The sequence below is a fragment of the Drosophila nasuta genome, chromosome 3, assembly GCF_023558535.2.
Source record: "Drosophila nasuta strain 15112-1781.00 chromosome 3, ASM2355853v1, whole genome shotgun sequence".
Taxonomy (NCBI): domain Eukaryota; kingdom Metazoa; phylum Arthropoda; class Insecta; order Diptera; family Drosophilidae; genus Drosophila; species Drosophila nasuta.
Window position 1 is genome coordinate 13,830,624 of NC_083457.1, and position 20,334 is coordinate 13,850,957.

At 35.5% G+C, this 20,334-nt stretch overlaps 1 protein-coding gene across 1 annotated transcript; it reads left to right on the plus strand.

Moving 5' to 3' along the window:
* Positions 1-19,291: 19,291 nt before the first annotated feature.
* Positions 19,292-19,769, plus strand: LOC132793717 (uncharacterized). The gene is made up of 2 exons (XM_060803770.1): positions 19,292-19,546; positions 19,608-19,769. The coding sequence occupies exons 1-2, from the start codon at positions 19,292-19,294 to the stop codon at positions 19,767-19,769; spliced, it is 417 nt and encodes a 138-aa protein (XP_060659753.1).
* The last annotated feature ends 565 nt before the right edge of the window (positions 19,770-20,334 follow it).

The window sequence follows — 20,334 nt, forward strand, 5'->3', positions numbered from 1 at the left end:
TTTTCAATACTCGCCTCTTTAAATATTTGAATCGCTTATTTCCCCCATATATAAATAAAATATTCTTTCTTTGTGAAGTCTGCGCTGTGATGCAAATATGCCACAGGTAACATCAGTGTTCGCTTCCCTGGCCAGATGTGACTTCACATCACAACAGAAAGAGCTGCAAAGCCTTTTCAAATTAATTGCAGACAGCAAATGTCGTGTAACTCAAAGATAAACGTTTCTCGAAATGTCTGCTCCCCTTACTCCTTATGCAGTACCTTCAAAGTTAACACAAATCTGCATCAGAGAAACTTTTGCTAAATGCTGGCAGTCGAGAGAGACACAATCGTACAAGTTCAACATTTGTCACACGTACTAAACATTTACCCAACATACGAAAACAAAAAAAAAAAAAAAAAAAGAAATGTTAAGAATAAAGTGAAAAAAGAAAGAACGAAGAAAATGACACGGCATGGAAATTAACAAAGAAACATCAACATCAAGTCAAATTGTTTCTCTAGCAGCCCGCATATGAGGAAGGCGAAAGGGCGATAGACCCAGGGATCTACACTGACACAAAGCAAAAGTCTCTCTGTATACTATAAACTCGTTGTTGTCGACTCCAAGACACTCGAAAGGGAATGGAAGTGGAGGCGGCCAGGTTGACATGCTGAGGCACAGACACCAACAGAATCCCAAGTAAATGCAACATCAACGAACGCTAGAAATATTTTGGACTCGTTCAGTGTTCGTGCTATTTGATTCTGTGTATGTTGTTGAAAAGTCTTCAAAAGCGTATGTGCGATATGTCTAGGTCTTCCAGTCTATAGCTATGACTTCATTTCGGGCTGTCACATTTGATACGTCTGCAAAGAAGACGACGACGACGACATGAACTCCAAAGGCCAGAAGCAAACACGAGAAACAATTTGGTGTTGATGCTGCAGGAGCTGCGACTAAGACTCGGGGATTTGTCACAGCATGGGGCATGACGTTGACTTTGTTGCATCGTTCCCAGAAGTGTGCGAGCAAACGGTACAATACACTGAGATAAATTTAACGAATAGTTTAAAATAATAAGTTGTCAGAAAATTTAAAAATATGCTGTTCATATCTAAAAATAATACTTTTTTATAGAGAAGCATTATAATTTATTTTTATATCCCTTATTTTTCTATTGTGTTCTAGTTTTTTTAATTCAAATATTTCAAGTGAGTAAAGATAACTAAATATAAAAATAGATTTGACAAAATTTAACTTTGAAAACTGAATTATAATATTTTGTTGGTGTATAAATTACATAACATATTTGTCGAGTATGTAAAAAAAAATTGTTTTAAAATTTAAATACAGAATGGAAAAAAAATTCATTAAGCTGAAAATATAAAAATGAGAGAGAATAACAAAGGAAATACAAATAAATTTCTTTATTTCTCTATTATATTATGCTTTTTTTCATTTTGTATGCCAATTATTTCAGAAATATCATAAAGTATTTTTTTTTTTTAATTTTAAATGAAATGCTGAATATTCAATGTAAATAACATTAAATTTTAAATTTAAGCAACACTACAAAATCATTATATATACTTACTTTTACCTAAAGTACTATTAAGAAAGAAACAAAATAAATTTATATTTAAGCAAGACAAAAACTTATTTTTATTAAGTTTTAAATACTCTTTAAACTATTCAATCTAGATGAATTCCATTAATTTGTTAACTTATTCAACACTGTAAAAAACTAGCTATACTTTTTACGGTTCGCTTTAATGATGTAAACAAATAAACAGCTCGTAGCGTGACTCGTGGCAAATTTTAGCCAGTGTCTTGCCCCTGCTTCGTGGCCATTGTGCTGCCAAAACACGGAAAAGAATTAATGTGCAGCAGAATACAAAACGCAAACATAATTAAACTTGCCACACCCAATTTTTGCAAGACGATTCAACTATTCGCAACGTTGCCACATCTGAGACTGCGAGTACGACTACGACAGCGAGTCTGTGCCTCATTTGTATGTTTTATTGTGTCTGTCTGCCGCACAGAAATAAAACCAAATTTGTCACAATACGAAGCGAACTATCTAGAGAGTAGAGAGTCAAGAAGAGAGGAGAAGCACTGGGAAATTTGACGAGCCACTCATATTTCGCAACTAATGAAACACGCAAGTTGTTGGCCAACGACTTTGTCGCCTGCCGACGACATTTATGGCATGCAACTGAATTTTTATGACTACAAAATTAGTGCAGAATTGTTGTAGGCCACTCAACAGTTTGCCACACGTCTCCATTCCTCCCTCTGCTTATCGTTCGATCTGGCAAATGTCTGGAGTTCATAAAGACGCACTCATATTGAGTCATAAAAACGGCGCTTGATTGGCGAGCTACGTGGGCGTTTATACGTATAGAAACTGCAACTAATTTGAGATACAGACGAAAAAGACGACGACGACGAGTGTAGTTTATCTTTGAGCTGTTTTAATGGTCTCTTATGGGATTTTATACATTTGCCAGCTAATTGCAACCATCTGTGGGTGGCCCCAAAAACACGTTTAAATATGCATCGCTATATAGTATACATATACTATATGTATTATGAGTTGTCCCTTTCCCCGACTGAAATATAACCGCAGGCCACGAGCCCAATTTTCGCGCTTAATTATGAAAAGGCAAACAAACTTTTGTGGCTGGCCAAACAAATGGTGGGGACAACAGTCTGTGTGCAATATCCTGTTCACTTCCGTTTGCTTTTGCCACCGTATGTGTAGCAACAATACCCCAACGATGGCTGTCCTCATGCAAAATAATTTCTAGCCCGCGGCCTTTTATGCGCCGACAGCTGCTTTAAAATGCATTTTCAATTTGTTGTGTGCCCCAAAATACGAGCCGATGATGTAGTATTAAGTGTGTGCATGGGGGCCAGGACACAAGAATGTTACTACAGACAGCAGCGACAGTCCTTTGTAAACTAATTTGCTTGAACGGGGAGCACAACACAACATATCGAAAACAACGAACGCTTTGAGGCCTTTTTGCATAACAAATACTCATGCACTCACACACAAACACACACTGACTGTGAAATGTATGCAAACAATGTGAAAAATGCTCACCCAAAAAATAACGAAAAACAGGAACTTTGGCAGACGCGCAAACACAACACGAATGGCGGGCACACGAAAAAATGTGAAAGAAAAAATGAAAATGTTAAAAACAATTGCTCATTGTCTGGGCAATTATACACGCATTACTGCCCCGACAGTGCAAAAGCCGACAGACAGCAGTCGAAACTCAATACGACCAACCAGGAACTCGAAAAGTGGTTGCAATACAGTTAAGTGAAAAAGCCTGAAAAGGAAAAAAACAAATATAATACTCGTGGTAGTAATTAAATAGTATACCTAAAATATTCAATATATCATTGAGGCATTTATAAGAATTTTATTTTATTTTTTATAAACAATAAATTTTATTATACCGTCGGTAAAAACTACAAAAACTATATACTACCGATCTTAGTTCCATTGGCTGACATTCGGTATATTTTGCACTTTATGGTATATTAAAAATATATAGCACTATATCAATATATCAAAATGTAGCCAATGGAATATTTTTTTGTATTTTTGTTGCATATAAATTTGATATATATATTTAAATATTAAAATAAATATTATGGTTTTTTTTTATATTTCAAATTGTCTAATTTTTTTTGAAAATTAATACTTAAAATAAAGGCTTACTTTTCGACAAAGTAATTAATATCACAAACATTTGTGCATACATTATTATATTCCAATTTTAAAAAAAACGATATGATTAATTTAAATGTATAATTTTTAAAATAATATTGTCTTCAAGAAAACCCATTAATAATTTGTTTATATCACATACATTTATAAATATAAAATGATTTTGCAATGTTAATGTATAATATTAAAAATAATGTTTCATCATGTGATGTCCAATGTTTATTATACGAATAATGTTATATATATGTTTACGAATATTATTATATTATCATCATATTACCATCATTTAATTCGAATTTCTCATTTGGTTTTATAAGAATTCATTCATAAAAATAAAATTACTCTGCAATAAAGGTTTGTAACATGTTATGACCAATGTTAATGTGTAATATTAAGAATAATGTTATCATTATGTTACGACCATCCTTTCATTTCAAAAAACAAAAGCTTACCATTTACCCTAATCAAAAGAAATATGTTTAAATAGACTAATAAAATACATGATCCCAAATCGAGAACAATCTCATTTTCTTTTATAAGAATTCAACCAAAAAATATGACCTAATAAATTAACAAAAAAAAAAAATCCTTTTGAAATAATTATATCAGCCCTTTATTGTTGTGCTTGTATTCAGCTGAGAGCAGCGACAAAAACAAAAACCAAACTCAAAGAAAATATCAAATTTGATTTCTATGTCAAATGATGACCTCCTCTCACAGTTGTTGGACTTGCTTTTGCGACTGCCCTAAATTTTTACTGCTCATTAAAATGTGGCAGTCAATTTGACAAAACCCCCATAATAAACTCCCCAGCGAAAGAATTTGACAATAACATAAAGTAAGTACACCAACAAAAAATGTGGAATGAAATGTATGAAATGTATTATGGGTGCTCAACTCATTTATAATTATAATGGATTTTTTACGAATCTTTTCGAATAGAATTTTTGCACTGCGCTCTCGCGCACAAAGAACCCCTCTCAATATTTTTTATTTTTTTGTTCTAATAACAGAAAGGAACCAACATCATAAAAGACAAATGAGCCGCAACCAAAAACGGTCGAAACAACACAAAAAAAAAGTCAACAAAAAAGCAGTGAAGGAGAAGGAGGAGGGGAAAAATTGTAACCGAGTTCGTCTCATTGTCTACATGACTTTGGTCAACTGGCTGATTGCGAAGTGGGAGAGGCGGTTGAGGGGATTGCGAATATAGAGTGAAATCAGTTTGTATTGTATTCCTTTTGAAGGCATCTAATATTTTATGTATTTTGTGCAATGATAAAAAAAAGAGAGGCAAGTGAGAGGAGAGACGTCGTTGACTTCCAAGGAAATGGCTACTTTTCTAAGCTTTTAATAATATCCTTTTTATGTCCACTAAATGAAGGATATAAAGTCAACACTTTGTACAATAAGGCGCCAGAGGATGGAAGCTTTGCACATTTTCAACGCCTTTCTTTCTCAGTTTTTCGTTTTTTTTTCTTTCTTGCTTTTGCTTCTTGCTTTTCATGCCCTGCCGCTGGCATAAAAACTTGGACATCGTCCTGGGATCTTGCCTCTTAGTTGCCATTCTCTATGACCAACTTTCCTGCCGCTATCTGCCGCTTGGTTTGCATAAGTTTGCTTCCAGGCACTTCCGGTTAATGTGGTCAGCAGCCGCAGCAGCCGCAGCAAAAGCAACAAATAATAAAGGAAAAACCAAAGTCTAGTAGACATTTATATGGGCAAATCTTTATGTGATTTCCGCTTCAATGGCAAAGCATTTCGGCCATCCTCCGTTGGCGCCAACAACTGAGCATTAAGTGTCGCCAGCGAAGCCATCAATCTTTTCCTGCCTCACTTGCCGGAATTTTATGAAGGTTTCCCCTTTAAATTGTCTGCTCACTTTAAGCCTGGCGAATCAATAAAATCAATCTATTGCTGGCTCCAGCAGCTCATCAATAACTTGAAGAGCTTCTAACGTCGATTCGTTGTCCTTTACCCTTTTTTAATAAAATTAAAAGGGCAACATTTGTCAAGCTAAGTACGCTGAAAAGCAAGCTATAGCTGGAGGGCAGGCAAAAAGACTTGATAAATTTATTTAAATTTATTTAAAGTCACAAAAGAGGTGAAAGCTTGTTTAAAGCTGAAATATGTCACTTGCTGTTTTATCTGCATTTTCACTTAAACTTAACTACGCAAATCAGTTGCGATATTCATGTCAAAGTTTCCCCTCGTCAAACTAACTGCTGCTAAGCCCTTTTATATTTTCTGTGTGATTGCACTTGGAACCACTGATCCAAAGGGAAAGCTTCGATTACAAGTCAAAACGCAAAAAAGGAGGGAATAATTTCAATCAGCAATTAGTCGGCAATTACTTACAACAACTAAAAGGACTTCTTGCAGCTCAAGTATTGGTCGAAGACGACTTTGTGTTGACTTCTGTCGAAGGGGCGCAAAAGGACTTTGACTTGCTAAGCAATTACTTGAAATTTATATGTGACTGGGCCCCCTGAAGTGCTTACTCCATCTTCTGTGATGTTCGTGCTGCAAGTCAAGCCACTCACCATGAGCATTGCCATAATTGAAATGCTTAAGAGAAATGTTCGAAACCAAGGAACGTGAATCGAAATCGTACTGGCGCCAAAATGAAAACTACTACAACTATGTATTACACATAAACTTTTTTTTGTTGGGGGCAAAAACTAATTGAGTTACATACTCGGTTATACTCGAATGCGTTTGTCAAGACATTTGGGGCATGTCCACCCACACACACACTGCCAGTTGCAAGTTGCTTGAGTTAGTCAAACATGGGGACAAAGTTTGCTTCTCTTTGGCTTGTTGAGCAAACCAAAAGTTTACATTGTTTAATTTCGACAAATGTAAGACACTCGAAAGCGATTGCAACCCTCACTAATCTTTTGTTTGTCGTGTTCTCTACATCGGGCTCCACATCGTGTCGTGTCTCGTCGTGCCTTGCGCTCACACTAAAATAACTTTAGATGTTTTCATGTTTCTTAACATGGCATAATCCCTTTTGCTTCCTTTTTTCTTTTCTTTTTCGGGTTTCAGAAAAACTTACTTTGCACTACATCGACTTATGTGAGGGTGGGATAAGTTTGGCTCTTTTGTTTCCGGCGGCGCCATCTTTAAGTTTCATTAGTATGTGTAAATCTCTTTCAGTGCTCAAAGCTCTGTTTTATTTCTTTTTGCTTGCCCTGAGTCAAAAGTTTTTGTAATTGAGCTACTACCACTCACATAATACTGTCAGCTTGAACCACTCTGGCGTATGCGTAATATTTAATGACATTACTTTATCATTTGAGACAACAATTTATGCTGACATTACTTAAATGCCATACACCTTTAATTGCAAATTGGAAATGACGCTGCAGCCAAATAGATTGCACACTACTATATATATTGTAGATAGTAGAAATTTAAGCAAAAAAGTGCTTTAAATGCTCATGACTTATTAGCTTGGGCAACTCTCCATTATAATAAAACAGAGCGAGCCTCAAGTGGCTCGTACGCATTCTTACCCGACATTATTTCCTTGGCTAACAATACAAATGTGGCCTGGACTTCAACCCACAGGCACAGTGGGCAAATCTGTTATGCGTGTGTGTTGCTAAGAGCTTTGCTAAATTAATCAGCATAATTATGCTGGCAAGGTAACGAGAAGGAGCCCACGACTCTCACATGCTTGCTTTACTTCTTAGCTTACCTTACCTTATTTATTAATTAGTGATTCGTTAGTGCAGGCAGTTTGTTTTGTCCTCATTGTTGTTCAGCGCACAACTTTCGCTACCGCTGTTGCTGTTAAAAAACAAAAGGAATAACAAAAGTGTCGCATTTTAATTATGGCGGCAAACAAAACACGCCCCAAGTGAGGCAAGTGCAAACAGGCGGCTACGTTTACGTTTACCTGGGCTTAATTAAAATAAATAGACACATACGTTCAGAGAGAGAACTTGACAGTATCACCGGTCACATGTCCTTGAAAGGACCACGAATTATGCCTGGGTAAGACAGCTGTCGTTATTATGCGAGTCGCGTGTTTTTGGTATTAACCGATATAGACGGCAATTTCCATAAGTCAACAGCCAAGTCCGGCCAAGCCAGTGAACGAAGCCAGCTCAGCAATTAAACCTCATGTCCATCATGGACAACTTCGACATAGTTTCGAATTCGGACGGACTGCATTCGATGCCAGGCTAAATGCCACTTTCGTTTACGAAGCAGCTTGTGTAAATATTCGTGTTTCTCTTTTTTGCTGTTGCTGGCTTTACTGCTTGCTGCCTCGTATTCAAATCAGTTGCAACGCCCAATTAATGTAAGCTGCCGCAATGTTGCATACTAATGAGCGTTGGCTGCGAATTGCCACAGCAACTGGATTGAGAGAGCAAAAGAAGAGACCAATGAACATGAACATAGCTGTATGAAGATGTGCCGACTGATGTACGACTGAAATATATTTACAAGCAGCAACTGGAGGAGAGAAGCAGCAAAGATTGGCAATCTTTTATTTTGATTTTGCGACTGTTTGCTTAGGCATGCCAAATGAACTAGATTTGACTTAATTACGAATTTTGATTAAATGTTAGCAGACGAGATTGCCATTTAATAAAGTTCCGCATCAGTTTATCAAAATAATAATGTTAAATGGGATGCATTTTTTTATGCGGAATTTTTATTTATAAAGTAATTTTAAAGTTTGGGTTTAAATAAAAAGATGTCACCAGTAAATTAAAAGGTCATTTAATGTGTCGACCTTACATCATCGTTATTTATGTGGGAAGCGTCTCTTGCCTTACACGTTTCAGTCACTGACTCGTTCTTCTCTTTACATCTTACAAAGCATCACTTCTTCAGTTCAATTGAGCCAGAAACTATCTATGCTCTGTTCATTTAAACTAGAACTAATCATTTGATTTTCATTCTCATTCTTGCCTAGAGTTTTATGATTACACAAGATTGCAGAATCATTATGCACCTTCATAGGCAAAACACTTTCCACATTCATTTATTACAAAACAAGTAAGAAAGCTACAGTCGAGTGTGCTCGCCTGTGAGATACCCGCTACCCATTTTTAAAAAAGTCACAATATTGCGGTATCACTTTCAAAATATACCGAATATACTGCAAAAATACTAAAAATATACCAAATGGTATATTTGGTATATCGATATAGTACACCATTCAAAATATACCATAGACGGCACAGTGTACCAGATTGTCGGCCAAAGCAACTCAGACCCTAGTAAGTAGGCGCTTTTGCCCATACAAAAGTATTTCTTTAATAACTTCCACAATATCTGATCGTAACCAAATTTTCAGGAATCATAACTACTATAGCAATTATTGTGTACACCAACTCTAGCTCGCAACTCTAGCTTTAAAATTAGGCTTGTTATTCGATTTTTTTTGATTTGCGGGGGCGGAAGTGGGCGTGGCAAAAATTTGAAACAAACTTGATCTGCGTGCAAACATAACAAATGCTGTCAAAAAAAAATGTATGGCTCTATTTCTTATAGTCTCTGAGATCCAGTGTTTCATACGGACAGACGGACAGACACACAGACACACAGACGGACAGACTGACATGGCTATATCGTCTCGGCTGTTGACGCTGATGAAGAATATATATACTTTATAGGGTCGGAGATGACTCCTTCTGCCTGTTACATACATTTCCTGCCGGCACAAAGTTATAATACCCTTCTACCCTATGGGTAGTGGGTATAAAAAGACCAACTTTAAGGCAAAGAAAGAATATAGAAAGAAGTACGCAATATAATTTAATTAAAAATTTAAATACATACTATCATAGCAATTCTCTTCATATTTAACAAACCAGGAAAAATATTACCTACTTTCAGATATTCAATTTATCAAGCCTTTTAAGGCTTTGCATTTATTAAAGCATACATTTGCTTGTGCGTTTTTAATAGCATTTTGTTTTACTTGAAATTCGCATTTGCATTTCAATTTTTTTATATATACAATAATAAAACAATAAAAGCATCAACTTTTGACACTTTGCAGCCATTTGCTTGGCGGAAAGTCGCCAAAATGATGTCATTAAAGGCACATGCTGATGGCGTTTTGAAGGCATATTACGCATACGCTGCGTACAACAAGAGCGTAACAAACGCAACAGCTGCGACATGCCAAGTCAAGCCAAATCCAATGTGTGTGTGTGTGTGTGTGACCGTATGTGTCTGTGCCAGTCTGTATTTCCGTTGAGATTTCCCCCCCTCCACTTCTTCGAACATTTTACGTGCAAATATTTTAAGCCTTTATGGCAACAGCTCGCCGAAGTGAAGATTGTAAGTGTGGAGGGAGCGGGGAACGGGAAGCGAAGAGGCTGCGCATTATTAGGCGCATATTTGTAGAGCAAATGTGTGTACATACACGAGAGTACATATCGTATATCTATATACATATTCATGTATTTGAAGGAATGTGGTTATCTGCTTTAGGATGTGCCGCAACACGCATCGCTCGTGAGCGGCACGTGACTGCGTCAAGAAAGTGCGTTCGTTGTCGCCTTCTTTCCCTCTCTGCGGGGATTTATTAAATTTTTTTGTGCTCGGCAACATAATTCATGAAATTTGTTTTAGATGTGGTTGGCTTTTGGTCCTGATCACAGCTGTATTCCCCGCCCGCCGACTCCCCGCCTGGTCTTTATTCTCGTTTCAGGCATTTTCTTTTCGCATTTTCGTCTTTAACTTTCATTTAATTGTCGGAACTTTTTAGTAAGACTTTTCTTAATTAATTAAAAAACTTTTCAAAGCTGCTGCAATGAAAATGCTAGCTCACCTAAATATAAGAAACAACAAAACAAAAAAAACGACCCAAAAGAACCGCATCAGAGCCGCTTGCCTAATATCAAAATTGCTGAAAATTGTTGGTCATTTGGCTTTGGTTTTTCCGCTAGGTGTACACCAAAGTAAAAGTCATGCCAAAGTCAAACTCAAATAGCAAGATTTGCGGTGGCAATGAAAGAGCAATTTTATTTGATTCTTTACATTTTTCTTTTCACCTGAAAGGGGCATAAGAATCTTTTTGAATTGGAGCCCAAAGGAGTATATAATGACATTTATCCAAAGGAAAGGTTTGAATAGTTTGACATTTAAGCAAGATGTGCTTTAAACTAATTAAGAAATAGAACTGAATTTTTTATTTTTTGACTACCAAAGCCGTTAAAAATATTATTTTTGAATCCCAGCTCTTTTAGTCTTTCTCACTTCTTTTTATACCTCTACATGTTCGGGAGAAGTGTGTTATAACTTTGTGTCTTGATGAGAAATTTGGTTGCATTCGGATAAAAATTGTTGAATTTATTTAAGATATACTTTTATACGAGGAAGAGCGCCCACTTACTAAGAGGCTTAATTGATTTGGCTAACAATCAGGTATATTTTGTATATATTTTAGTATTTTTGAGGTATATTTTAAAATAAATACCGCACTGTATTGCATTTATGAGGGTCTAGCACACGATTGTAGCTTTCTTACGGTTTTTTGAATGCATTTGTTGTTTTAATATACAATATTTAAGTTTTATTTTGATTAATTATTATCGAGTATTTTACAGTCTGTCTCTTTCTTCATTATTTTCAATTGCTTGCTTGCATTGCCCAAATTTTCTTTTTTAATCTCTCCATCCATTTGTTCACAGCAACATCGCTCACAATAACTCAATTCCCTTTACTTAACGACAGTATTATTTAACCAACTTGCAAATATCTCTTTGTTTCTATTTTAATTCATCCAACTTCACTGCAAAATGAACAAAACAGAAAAAAGGAAATACGTTACCTTGGCAGATTATGCGCTTTCCATGGCAAAACAAAATATACATTGCAAACGTATCGTTGACAAAGCGAAGCACAAAAGCAAAAACTGGATTAAATAATGACAGAAAAAATACATTAAAATAGACAAATGTGTGTAGATTTATATAAGCACTTTATTTTACTTCAAAGCAGGCACTGTAAAATACCCTTTACTCACTTAAATTTGGGCTGATAAGTTTTAGAACAAATTAAGAAATAAATTTGCAGGTTTGACAACTCTTATGTGGCATATTTAATTTGATATGGATATGATGGAAATAATAATATAATCAATACACTGGATATTATCTTAGTATATTCTCTTTTTACTTCCTTTCAGTATTCGACATTGTCTCAAATTTGAAACCAAGCCAGAGAATACAGATTTTGTTGTTGTTGGCTTGTCTGTCAGTTATTTATTTTTTACTCCGTCAGGCAAATATTACTTAGACGGAAGCATACCAATTGCTGTATCTGTGTGCGATGAGGATTTTGTCCTTTTTGATGTAAAGTTACTAAGCGGCAGCAAATTTATAATGCCGACAGCATATGCATGTGTTGTGTTGTACTCGTATTGTTTCTGTTTGCTGGTTGTTTTGTTTTAGCGCTCACTGTGATTGTTGTCAACGCTGCTGTGCTTCCGCATCAAGTATGTGTGTGTATAGAGAGTTACTGTATGTGTGTGCGTGTCGATGTGTTGTTTGAATGTGTGTGTTTATCCTGCCGCCATCTGCTTCGCTTTTGCTTTGTTCTGTTTAATTTTCTGCTTGCTGTCGTATCCTGCAGCTGTTTTCCCCTCTTCCTTCTTCGATTTTCCCCCTGTCCTTTCATTTCATCTCTTCCATGTCATCAACGTGTTTTCATTAATGTTATTATTCCACATTTCTATGTTCACATCAACTCTCCGACACACACAATGTCGTCGTTCTCTAATTTGTATGCATAATTTACGGACACACTAGGCTTTGAATACCCGAGTATAGAGAGAGTTTCCAATTGTCTGGGGAGGACGATAACTTTATATGTTGTTTGTTTTTTAGCTTCAGATTGATTTGCACTCGATATTGTTGATGTTGCTAGAGAGATTGTTAAACTATTAATGAGTGCGTCTATATGCAATCATTTTAATTGCCTAAGTCGAATGCATTTGCTTGCCTTCAATAAAACTAATAATGAAAACAAGCCAGTTAGTTATACAATTTAATCTTCAAGATTTTTCAAATCAAGCGCACATCGTTTCAACTGCTGCCGAGAAACTTTGCATAGTAAAAATCAAGACTCAATGTTTGCTGAAATTGAAATAGTTTCGAAAGCTAAAGAAAAGGTAAATTGTAAAGCAGTATTTCGGTTGTTATTCTTTCTGATTCCTTGCACAAAGTTAACAGTTTTACTAAAACTTTTAATTAAGAATCTCTTTTCAATAGAAAAACAATTCTAAAAAAAAAGAAGGCTAAAGGAGCGTACATTGGTTATAAATAGAATGGGGGGAAAAAATGTTTGGCCAACTACAATCAATCTAAATGTCAAACTGTCAATAAAATTGTCAGCCAAGTTGCAATTGCAGGTGCAACAAGATGTGGCAAGGGATGCGGCATGTGGCATGTACGAATGAGTACTCCTAGCATTTGCCAACACGTTTGCATACCTTTTTCTAGCTGAATGACTTTGGCGTTTGTCTCTCTTTCTGACCCACAATCCGAGGTCTTTTCCTGGGTAACTTTTGCTGGCCAGTGAACGTCAGTCGTGTGAAACAAATGCAGGGAATTGCAACTACAATTGCAACTGTCAACTAACAACGACTTGGTGGCGTTTATTTGACGTGAAGCGTCAGAGTGACGCTTAAATGCATATGTAAGAGTTTCAAGGCTCAAGTAAAATTTATTGCATCGAATATGAAGAAAAAACATCCGAAAGATGCAGACTAAGAGACTTTAAGCTTTTTCAATTAAGCTATGCTTCACTAAAACTACCAAAAGTTTAAAAGAGTTTTAAAAGAATTAAAGGTATGTAAAACAAGTAAGAAAGCTATAGTGAAGATTGCTCGACTGTGATATACCCGCTACCCATTTCGAATAAAAACAAAAACGTGCGATATTATTATTAAAATATACCGAATTAATACACCGACAAAATACTAAAAATATACGAGATTATCAGTCAAAGCTACTAAGACACGTTTTTCCATAGCGTTGGATTTTCTTTAATAACTTTTACAATTTCTATATACTATAGTTTTTATTGTATGCGGAGGCAGAAAATTATAATACCCTTCTACCCAATGTGTAGCTAAAATAATAAATATTTTTCAAGCATAAATTTTCTAGTCGATATATTTCACAATTTAATAACTATTTTTATGATATTCACATAAGAAAAAGAAATATTTTAATAAATCTATACTATCTCAGTTGACCCAGTTTCTTGGAAATAAAATACATTTCATTGCATCAAAGGTCAGTTTGATACCAATAATAAATAAATGATTATTTTATTGCATGCAGTGACTTTCTAAGTGCAAATATGTGTATGGATAGTTTATAAATATAACGATGCTCAGCATTTTTCGTTAAGCATTTTTTATTTCCTTTGATTTCACATTTGAACTATTTTCACTTCGATGCAATTGACATTTTTATTAAAAGCTTTAAGTTGTAGCTGCAGAGCATACTCGAGAGTATAAACGTATACGTTCACATAGCAGTCCTGCGACAAGAATTTGCTGCAATGGCAACGGCTGCTGTCAACTTATTGGCTACATATATGAATGTATGTGTGTGTGTGTGTATGTGTGTGTAACAACTGCTGTCTTACGCTACAAAGTAATATTGTCAAATATGAGTTAGTAGACGAAATCAGCTTTAAGTTGCCGACATCGCCTGCAGAATCCTTTTGTTTGATGCTCTTAGTCATTGCTAACCATCTCTTTTTCTTTTCTTCTTCTTTTTGTGCACTAGGATTTTGTCATGACACACACTCACACACACTCACTTAGAGTACCTTCAGGAAGAGGACTTACAGAGTTGCAATATTTTTTGCTCCGTCGTGCTCTGACTTATGAGCTAAAGCAAAAGCAGTTGTGCCGGCATCATTTTTATAAGCTGCCAACGGGGAACACTTTTGCAGTGCGTGACATTTTATGAAAACTCACTTGATAAATGATTGAGAAAATGCACACAAGGAAAATGCATACAAATGAATTTCGCAATGATATTTTAATGCGTCTCCCCCCCAAATTGGGTTACTATGCGACATTAATATATTGTATGTGAAAGTGAATCCAAATTAATGACACGAAGAAAGCTTAAACACATTGTGTTAAAGTATCAATTATGCATTTGAGTGCATGTCAAACCAACAACAGGGACTTTAATAAGCAAGCAAATTGAGGTTAGCAATTTCAATTTAAATGTGCCAAACAGACAGACAACACGACATGACTTTCCAAATACATTTAGTATTATTCAAGCGTTGGCCAACTGTTTATCTGTGTGTTTAGCGGGAATGTGTTTATAACGTTCAGCGTTCAGCGTTCACCGTTTACCATGTGCAATTGCCGAAATTTTCGCTTTCACACACATAGACATACACACATAATTCTCGTGCATAATTCCCTCGAATTTCAATTGCAATTGCATTTGCCCAGAGCCTAAGCTCAGAGCCCAGAGCCAGAGCCTGTGCTTGGTGCCTGCGTCTGGCATTCAGCAGATTTCATTGCAAGCGCGACAAAACATTTTAGGACGGAAGGGGGAAAGGGAGCCTAGCATATATCCTTCTATGGCTTCGATAGCATTCACACCCGCAAATCCCTTCAGATTCATTCAATCCCTCGCACATGCCGCTTGTTCATTATGCGCATAAACATTTCGGCATCCAATGCGAGCTGCGTTGATTTGGCGGCTGCCTTCGCATTGTCTTCCAGCTGCAATGTGTTAGATATTTTTGGCACTACCTCTCTCCACCTCCCATTTGCCCGCATTTGTGTATGAATATGTGCCGGATGTAGCTTCCAGCCTTCGGTTACCAGTTGCCAGTTGCCAGTTGCCTGATAATGACGGTCATGCCGAGATTTTCATCCAGCTTGCAAAGTGGAATTGAATTACGACGAGTGGGAGGGCATTTAAATTTCAACCGCAACATTGCAGCATTTAATTGCAAATCAAGATATCCACACATACTTATTTCAAACATCAGCCCATATAGTATATTATATTATTGCATGCAAAGCGATTTCAGCCCAGACCACAGCTTGAACACATGCAATTGGCCAAACAATTCAACTGCATGCTTTTGAAATTGCAAAGATTAAACATAATAATAACATAAACTGAATGACATTATAATAAAATGTTGCTACACTTCGCTCAGCTGCTGCACCTGACAGCATAATCACAAAATAATTTACATAAAATTATCAAAATGAATTTGCATTGTCAGACACGCGGCACTGATTTCATAATTTCACCAGAGTGTGGGGCAAATAAAAACATATTTCATATGGACTGCAGTGCATAATGTGGGATATTGACTGATGATATCAATTAATTGCACATTTTTCGAATACATTACAGCTAAATTTGAAATTATGCATCTTTGAATTCATTACTAATTATCATACTCAATATTAATTACTATTTTAATTTGTACTTTCAAAATGTTCTAAAATGCTTAAAGCGTTTTCACTTTGAATATTTTCATTTTGAATATTTTGCTTGTACTGGATTCCTTTCATTAGCATTTAAATTAAAAATAAAATATTCTCTTATAGATATTTGAAATATTTTCTTTCAAAACTACAAACATAAAAAATGTTTTCAATGGTATTTTAGTAAAACAAAAAGGATTCAATAACTTGTTATGATGTCTTTTTGATCTATGGCTTGGTCTAAAACTTAGAAATTTTTTAAGAAATAATTTTGTAAAGCAAAGCTTGACTAAAGCTGTCGGGTTTTAATTGGATTGGATGACAACATAATATATTTTGTACTTTATGGTATATTTTTAATGAACTAGTATATAAATATACCAAATAAACATTTTTTATATTTTGGTAATTTTAGTTAATTAATTTGGTATATTTTAAGAATAATACTGCTTATTTTATAATAGAATTACCATTTCCATTATTTTGCTTCTATTAAAAATAGATAATGGGTGTATCACAGTCAAGCTCTCTCAGCGTAGCTTTCTTACTTGATTTTTATCATTTAAAAAATGTTTTAATAAAGAATTTCTTTTTTATCTGATATCGAACTACGTTCCTCTGCATACTTGCATATTGAAAGTGTCTGACTACTTTTTGAATTGTGCCGTAGATTTTCAGTTTGCCTCGCTTGGGAGAGAATGGTGCACGAGGGGGGAGGAACGTAAAAATTGCCAACCATTTGGCACGCATCAAACGTGTCAAAGTGACAATTCTTTATTTACATATAGCCTGGCATCCTGTGCTCGCTGGAATTCATGGTCGTGATGAATGACAGCAACAACAATAACAACATTTGCTACTCCTGGTCACATTTGCATGCCGCGACGTGTGTCGCATGCAAAGAGCAGAGAGAAAGCACAGTGAGAGTTGGACAGAGAGAGAGAGAGAGAGAGGAAGAGAGAAAAGTGCGAGAAATATTTGGAGCATGAACGGTGTGGAAAATGTTGAAAAAGTGTCACCATTGCCACAGGTAAAAATGTTTGGCATTTATCAACGACGCTTACACACTTTTCCCCTGCAATTTTCTCCGCCCAACCCACAACTGCCCCTTGCCCCATCGTGCTCTGGCGTTTTCACGAGTTTTTTGAATGAAGCTATCAAGTTGTGCATTTTGTTTATTTATCAACAGATTAGCAGGCTGTTCCAGACATGATGCCTCACATACAGCATACTTGCAACGTTCTCTCTCTCTCTCTCTGGGTGACTCTCTTGCTTCGCTTTCAGTTGGTTGACTTGGTTTAATGGCACATGAAATCGCAATAAACATGGCCCAGAGCGCGAACTTTTGCGGCCTGTAGTAAAGTATAACTTACGCCCTGAGCGCACATAAGTCAAAATTTCACAGTGACAAGGCAAGTGGCAGGGGATGTAGTTGTTGTTGTTGCCGCTGTTGGCTTACTGCCTGTAACTGCCACGCATTAAGTGTAGGCGTCGAACAGTTGCACAGTTGCCTTCGCTTTTGCCTCTGCTGTCCCTTGGGTCTGTTTTGTCCTTTCAGACTCGAACTGTGAAATATGTTGCATACATTTCGGCCCCAGACAAGCGACACATTTGCGGTTTATTGTAGGCGTGGCGCGTGCCAAACTTAACACACACACACATCCACACCCATACTCACACACACTTTCATATACATACACAATCATTTTTTATGCCATTTGCTTGCCCCTCACGTACACAGTTGTCGCTACACAGATCGAGTAAGTTACTTCCGTTTCAGTCCCAAGTTCGCAGTTCGCATACTTCATAATTCATTTTCTTTCTCTCTTCCATTATTATTTTCATTTTCACATTTTCTACTGCTTCATCTACGATGTCTCTCTTTGTATAAGAGTGTGTCCGGTCATAGTGTGGCAGACAAATTGTTTTAAATTACATTTTCATAACGTCTTGTGGAGGAGTATCAAAGTTGAAATATAGCATAGTTTTTTTTTTAACAGAATCTTAAGTCGAACCTACAACTTAATCTTTAAAGAGAGGGACGCTAAGAAAATAGAGAACAGTGCAGCTAGAAGTAAAGATGTTAACAACTATAATTACAACTATGAAATCTTCTTTCTCATTATATTTAATCTCAATAATAAGAAATTTGACTCATCATAATTAACATATTACTTGGATTAACTTTTTCACTCCCTCTAAATTAATTCTAAATGCCTTCCAACTGCATAGACGCGTAAAATAAATTCTACCACTAACTCTCTTATTTAATAACTATTATTCACTATATAAGTACCGAATCAAGAAAGAAATACTTCAAAAATGCATTTGTTGCATACAATTTAGTTATCCCTTAATGTAATAAAAGTTAAAGTGGGATGGTATATTCATCGGATTTTTATATCTATACCCATAGAGTAAAAAGGAAATATATGTATATATCAAGCATAAGAAGGGATCTCCGACTCAATAAGTACATATATTCTTGACCAGCGTCAACCACAATTTGGTATATTTTGCACTCTGTGGTATTGATATACCAAATATTATATAAGCTTCTGTATATTTCAATATTGTTCAGTATAATAATTTATTATATTTTATACCAATACCGCATTGTTCTGCTTCTATGGAAAAAGGGTAGCGGGATCACAATCGAGCACGCGTCAGTGCACTTTTTTCCTAATCGTTGCCATGAGTTCGTCAACAATTGAGTGTTCAATGAAAACAAAGTATTTATGATATCAAATATCACAAATACAGATAAATTCTAATTAAGCTGATCTATGAACATTAATCAAAACACTAATTACAATTTAATGGAGTCAAGCTACAAAATATTTTTAATTTGAAGATGACATACTTGATTTTGCAAAGGCCAGTCTTCATTAGTCAGTCATCATGGAAGTTCGGGTTTTAATTCTTGGACTAATCTTGGGAGTCTTTTCTAAGCATATTTCCCACCAAGCAGTAGGTACACAGAATAAAACAAAAACTTAACAATATACAACATTTTATCTTCAATGGAAGCACTTACGTTTAAATTTACAAATGTTTACTGTGAGAGTCACGATGAATCACGAGTCATAATGCACGAGTGCCGTCTAAAAGCTATTAATCGAAATCTGACCGTATTCAATCTAAATGCAACAATCGTTTATCCCGTTTATGATTTAACATTGGATATGCAACTGTTTAAGAAGGCCAACGGATACAAGCCATTTCTTGTTAGGAACTTCGTTGATGTCTGCCAATTTCTCAAAAAAAGAAAGAAATCATATTTCAATGTTGTGTACAATCTAGTGAAACCCTTCTCTACCCTTAACCATTCCTGTCCCTATGAGGTAAGTAGAACCCTCTAAACATTTAACTCAAATTTTTCATTGCACATCCATACTTCAACAGGGTTACATTTTAGTTAAAGATTTTTATATTATCCCTGAAAAAATAGGACTCCCTGCGCCAACTGGAGAGTATTTAATAAGTTTGAAATGGTTATATGATAAAAAGTTGCAAATCACAACGAATTTCTATTTTACATACACCGAAGATTACATTGATATGTAAAAGTTAAACACTTCACAATGCACATTGCTCTTTTTAAATATTATTTCGAGTTTAATTTGTATCTACTTACCGTGATGAATATTTTGTAGCTGTATGAATCTAAATCACAATTATAATGATAAATCATAATAACTATGTCCACGAGTTTATTTAAAACAAATAGTCAGGCCTAAACACAGACAACAACATTTAATTGACTTTTATTACGAGACTGTTGACGCTGATGAAGAATACACGTACTCAAAAATATTCTGCTATGGATATAAAGTTAAATGTCTGTTGTCATTCCTTAAAACTATAGTTACAATTTTTAAATTGATAACAAAAACAAATTTATTAATGTCGTCAACAATTTTGTTAAAATGATTGTTGCAGTTCACTTGCACAATATATTATTTATAACATCATTTATAAAGGATAAAGCGCACGGTTCGCGACATACACAAATACAGAAATCGATTTGACATGTTAATATATCTGGTAAAAGTTATTAATAAAGCGTTAGATTTTGGAAAAGCAAACTCATCAAAAAATGTTATTTAACTACGACAGCACGCGCAGCTTT

Excerpts from the sequence above, each read along its gene's own strand:
- LOC132793717 (XM_060803770.1), top strand. The coding sequence starts at position 19,292 with ATGCACGAGTGCCGTCTAAAAGCTATTAATCGAAATCTGACCGTATTC. Across the intron at positions 19,547-19,607 it reads ACCATTCCTGTCCCTATGAG|GGTTACATTTTAGTTAAAGA; the intron begins GTAAGTAGAACC and ends ATACTTCAACAG.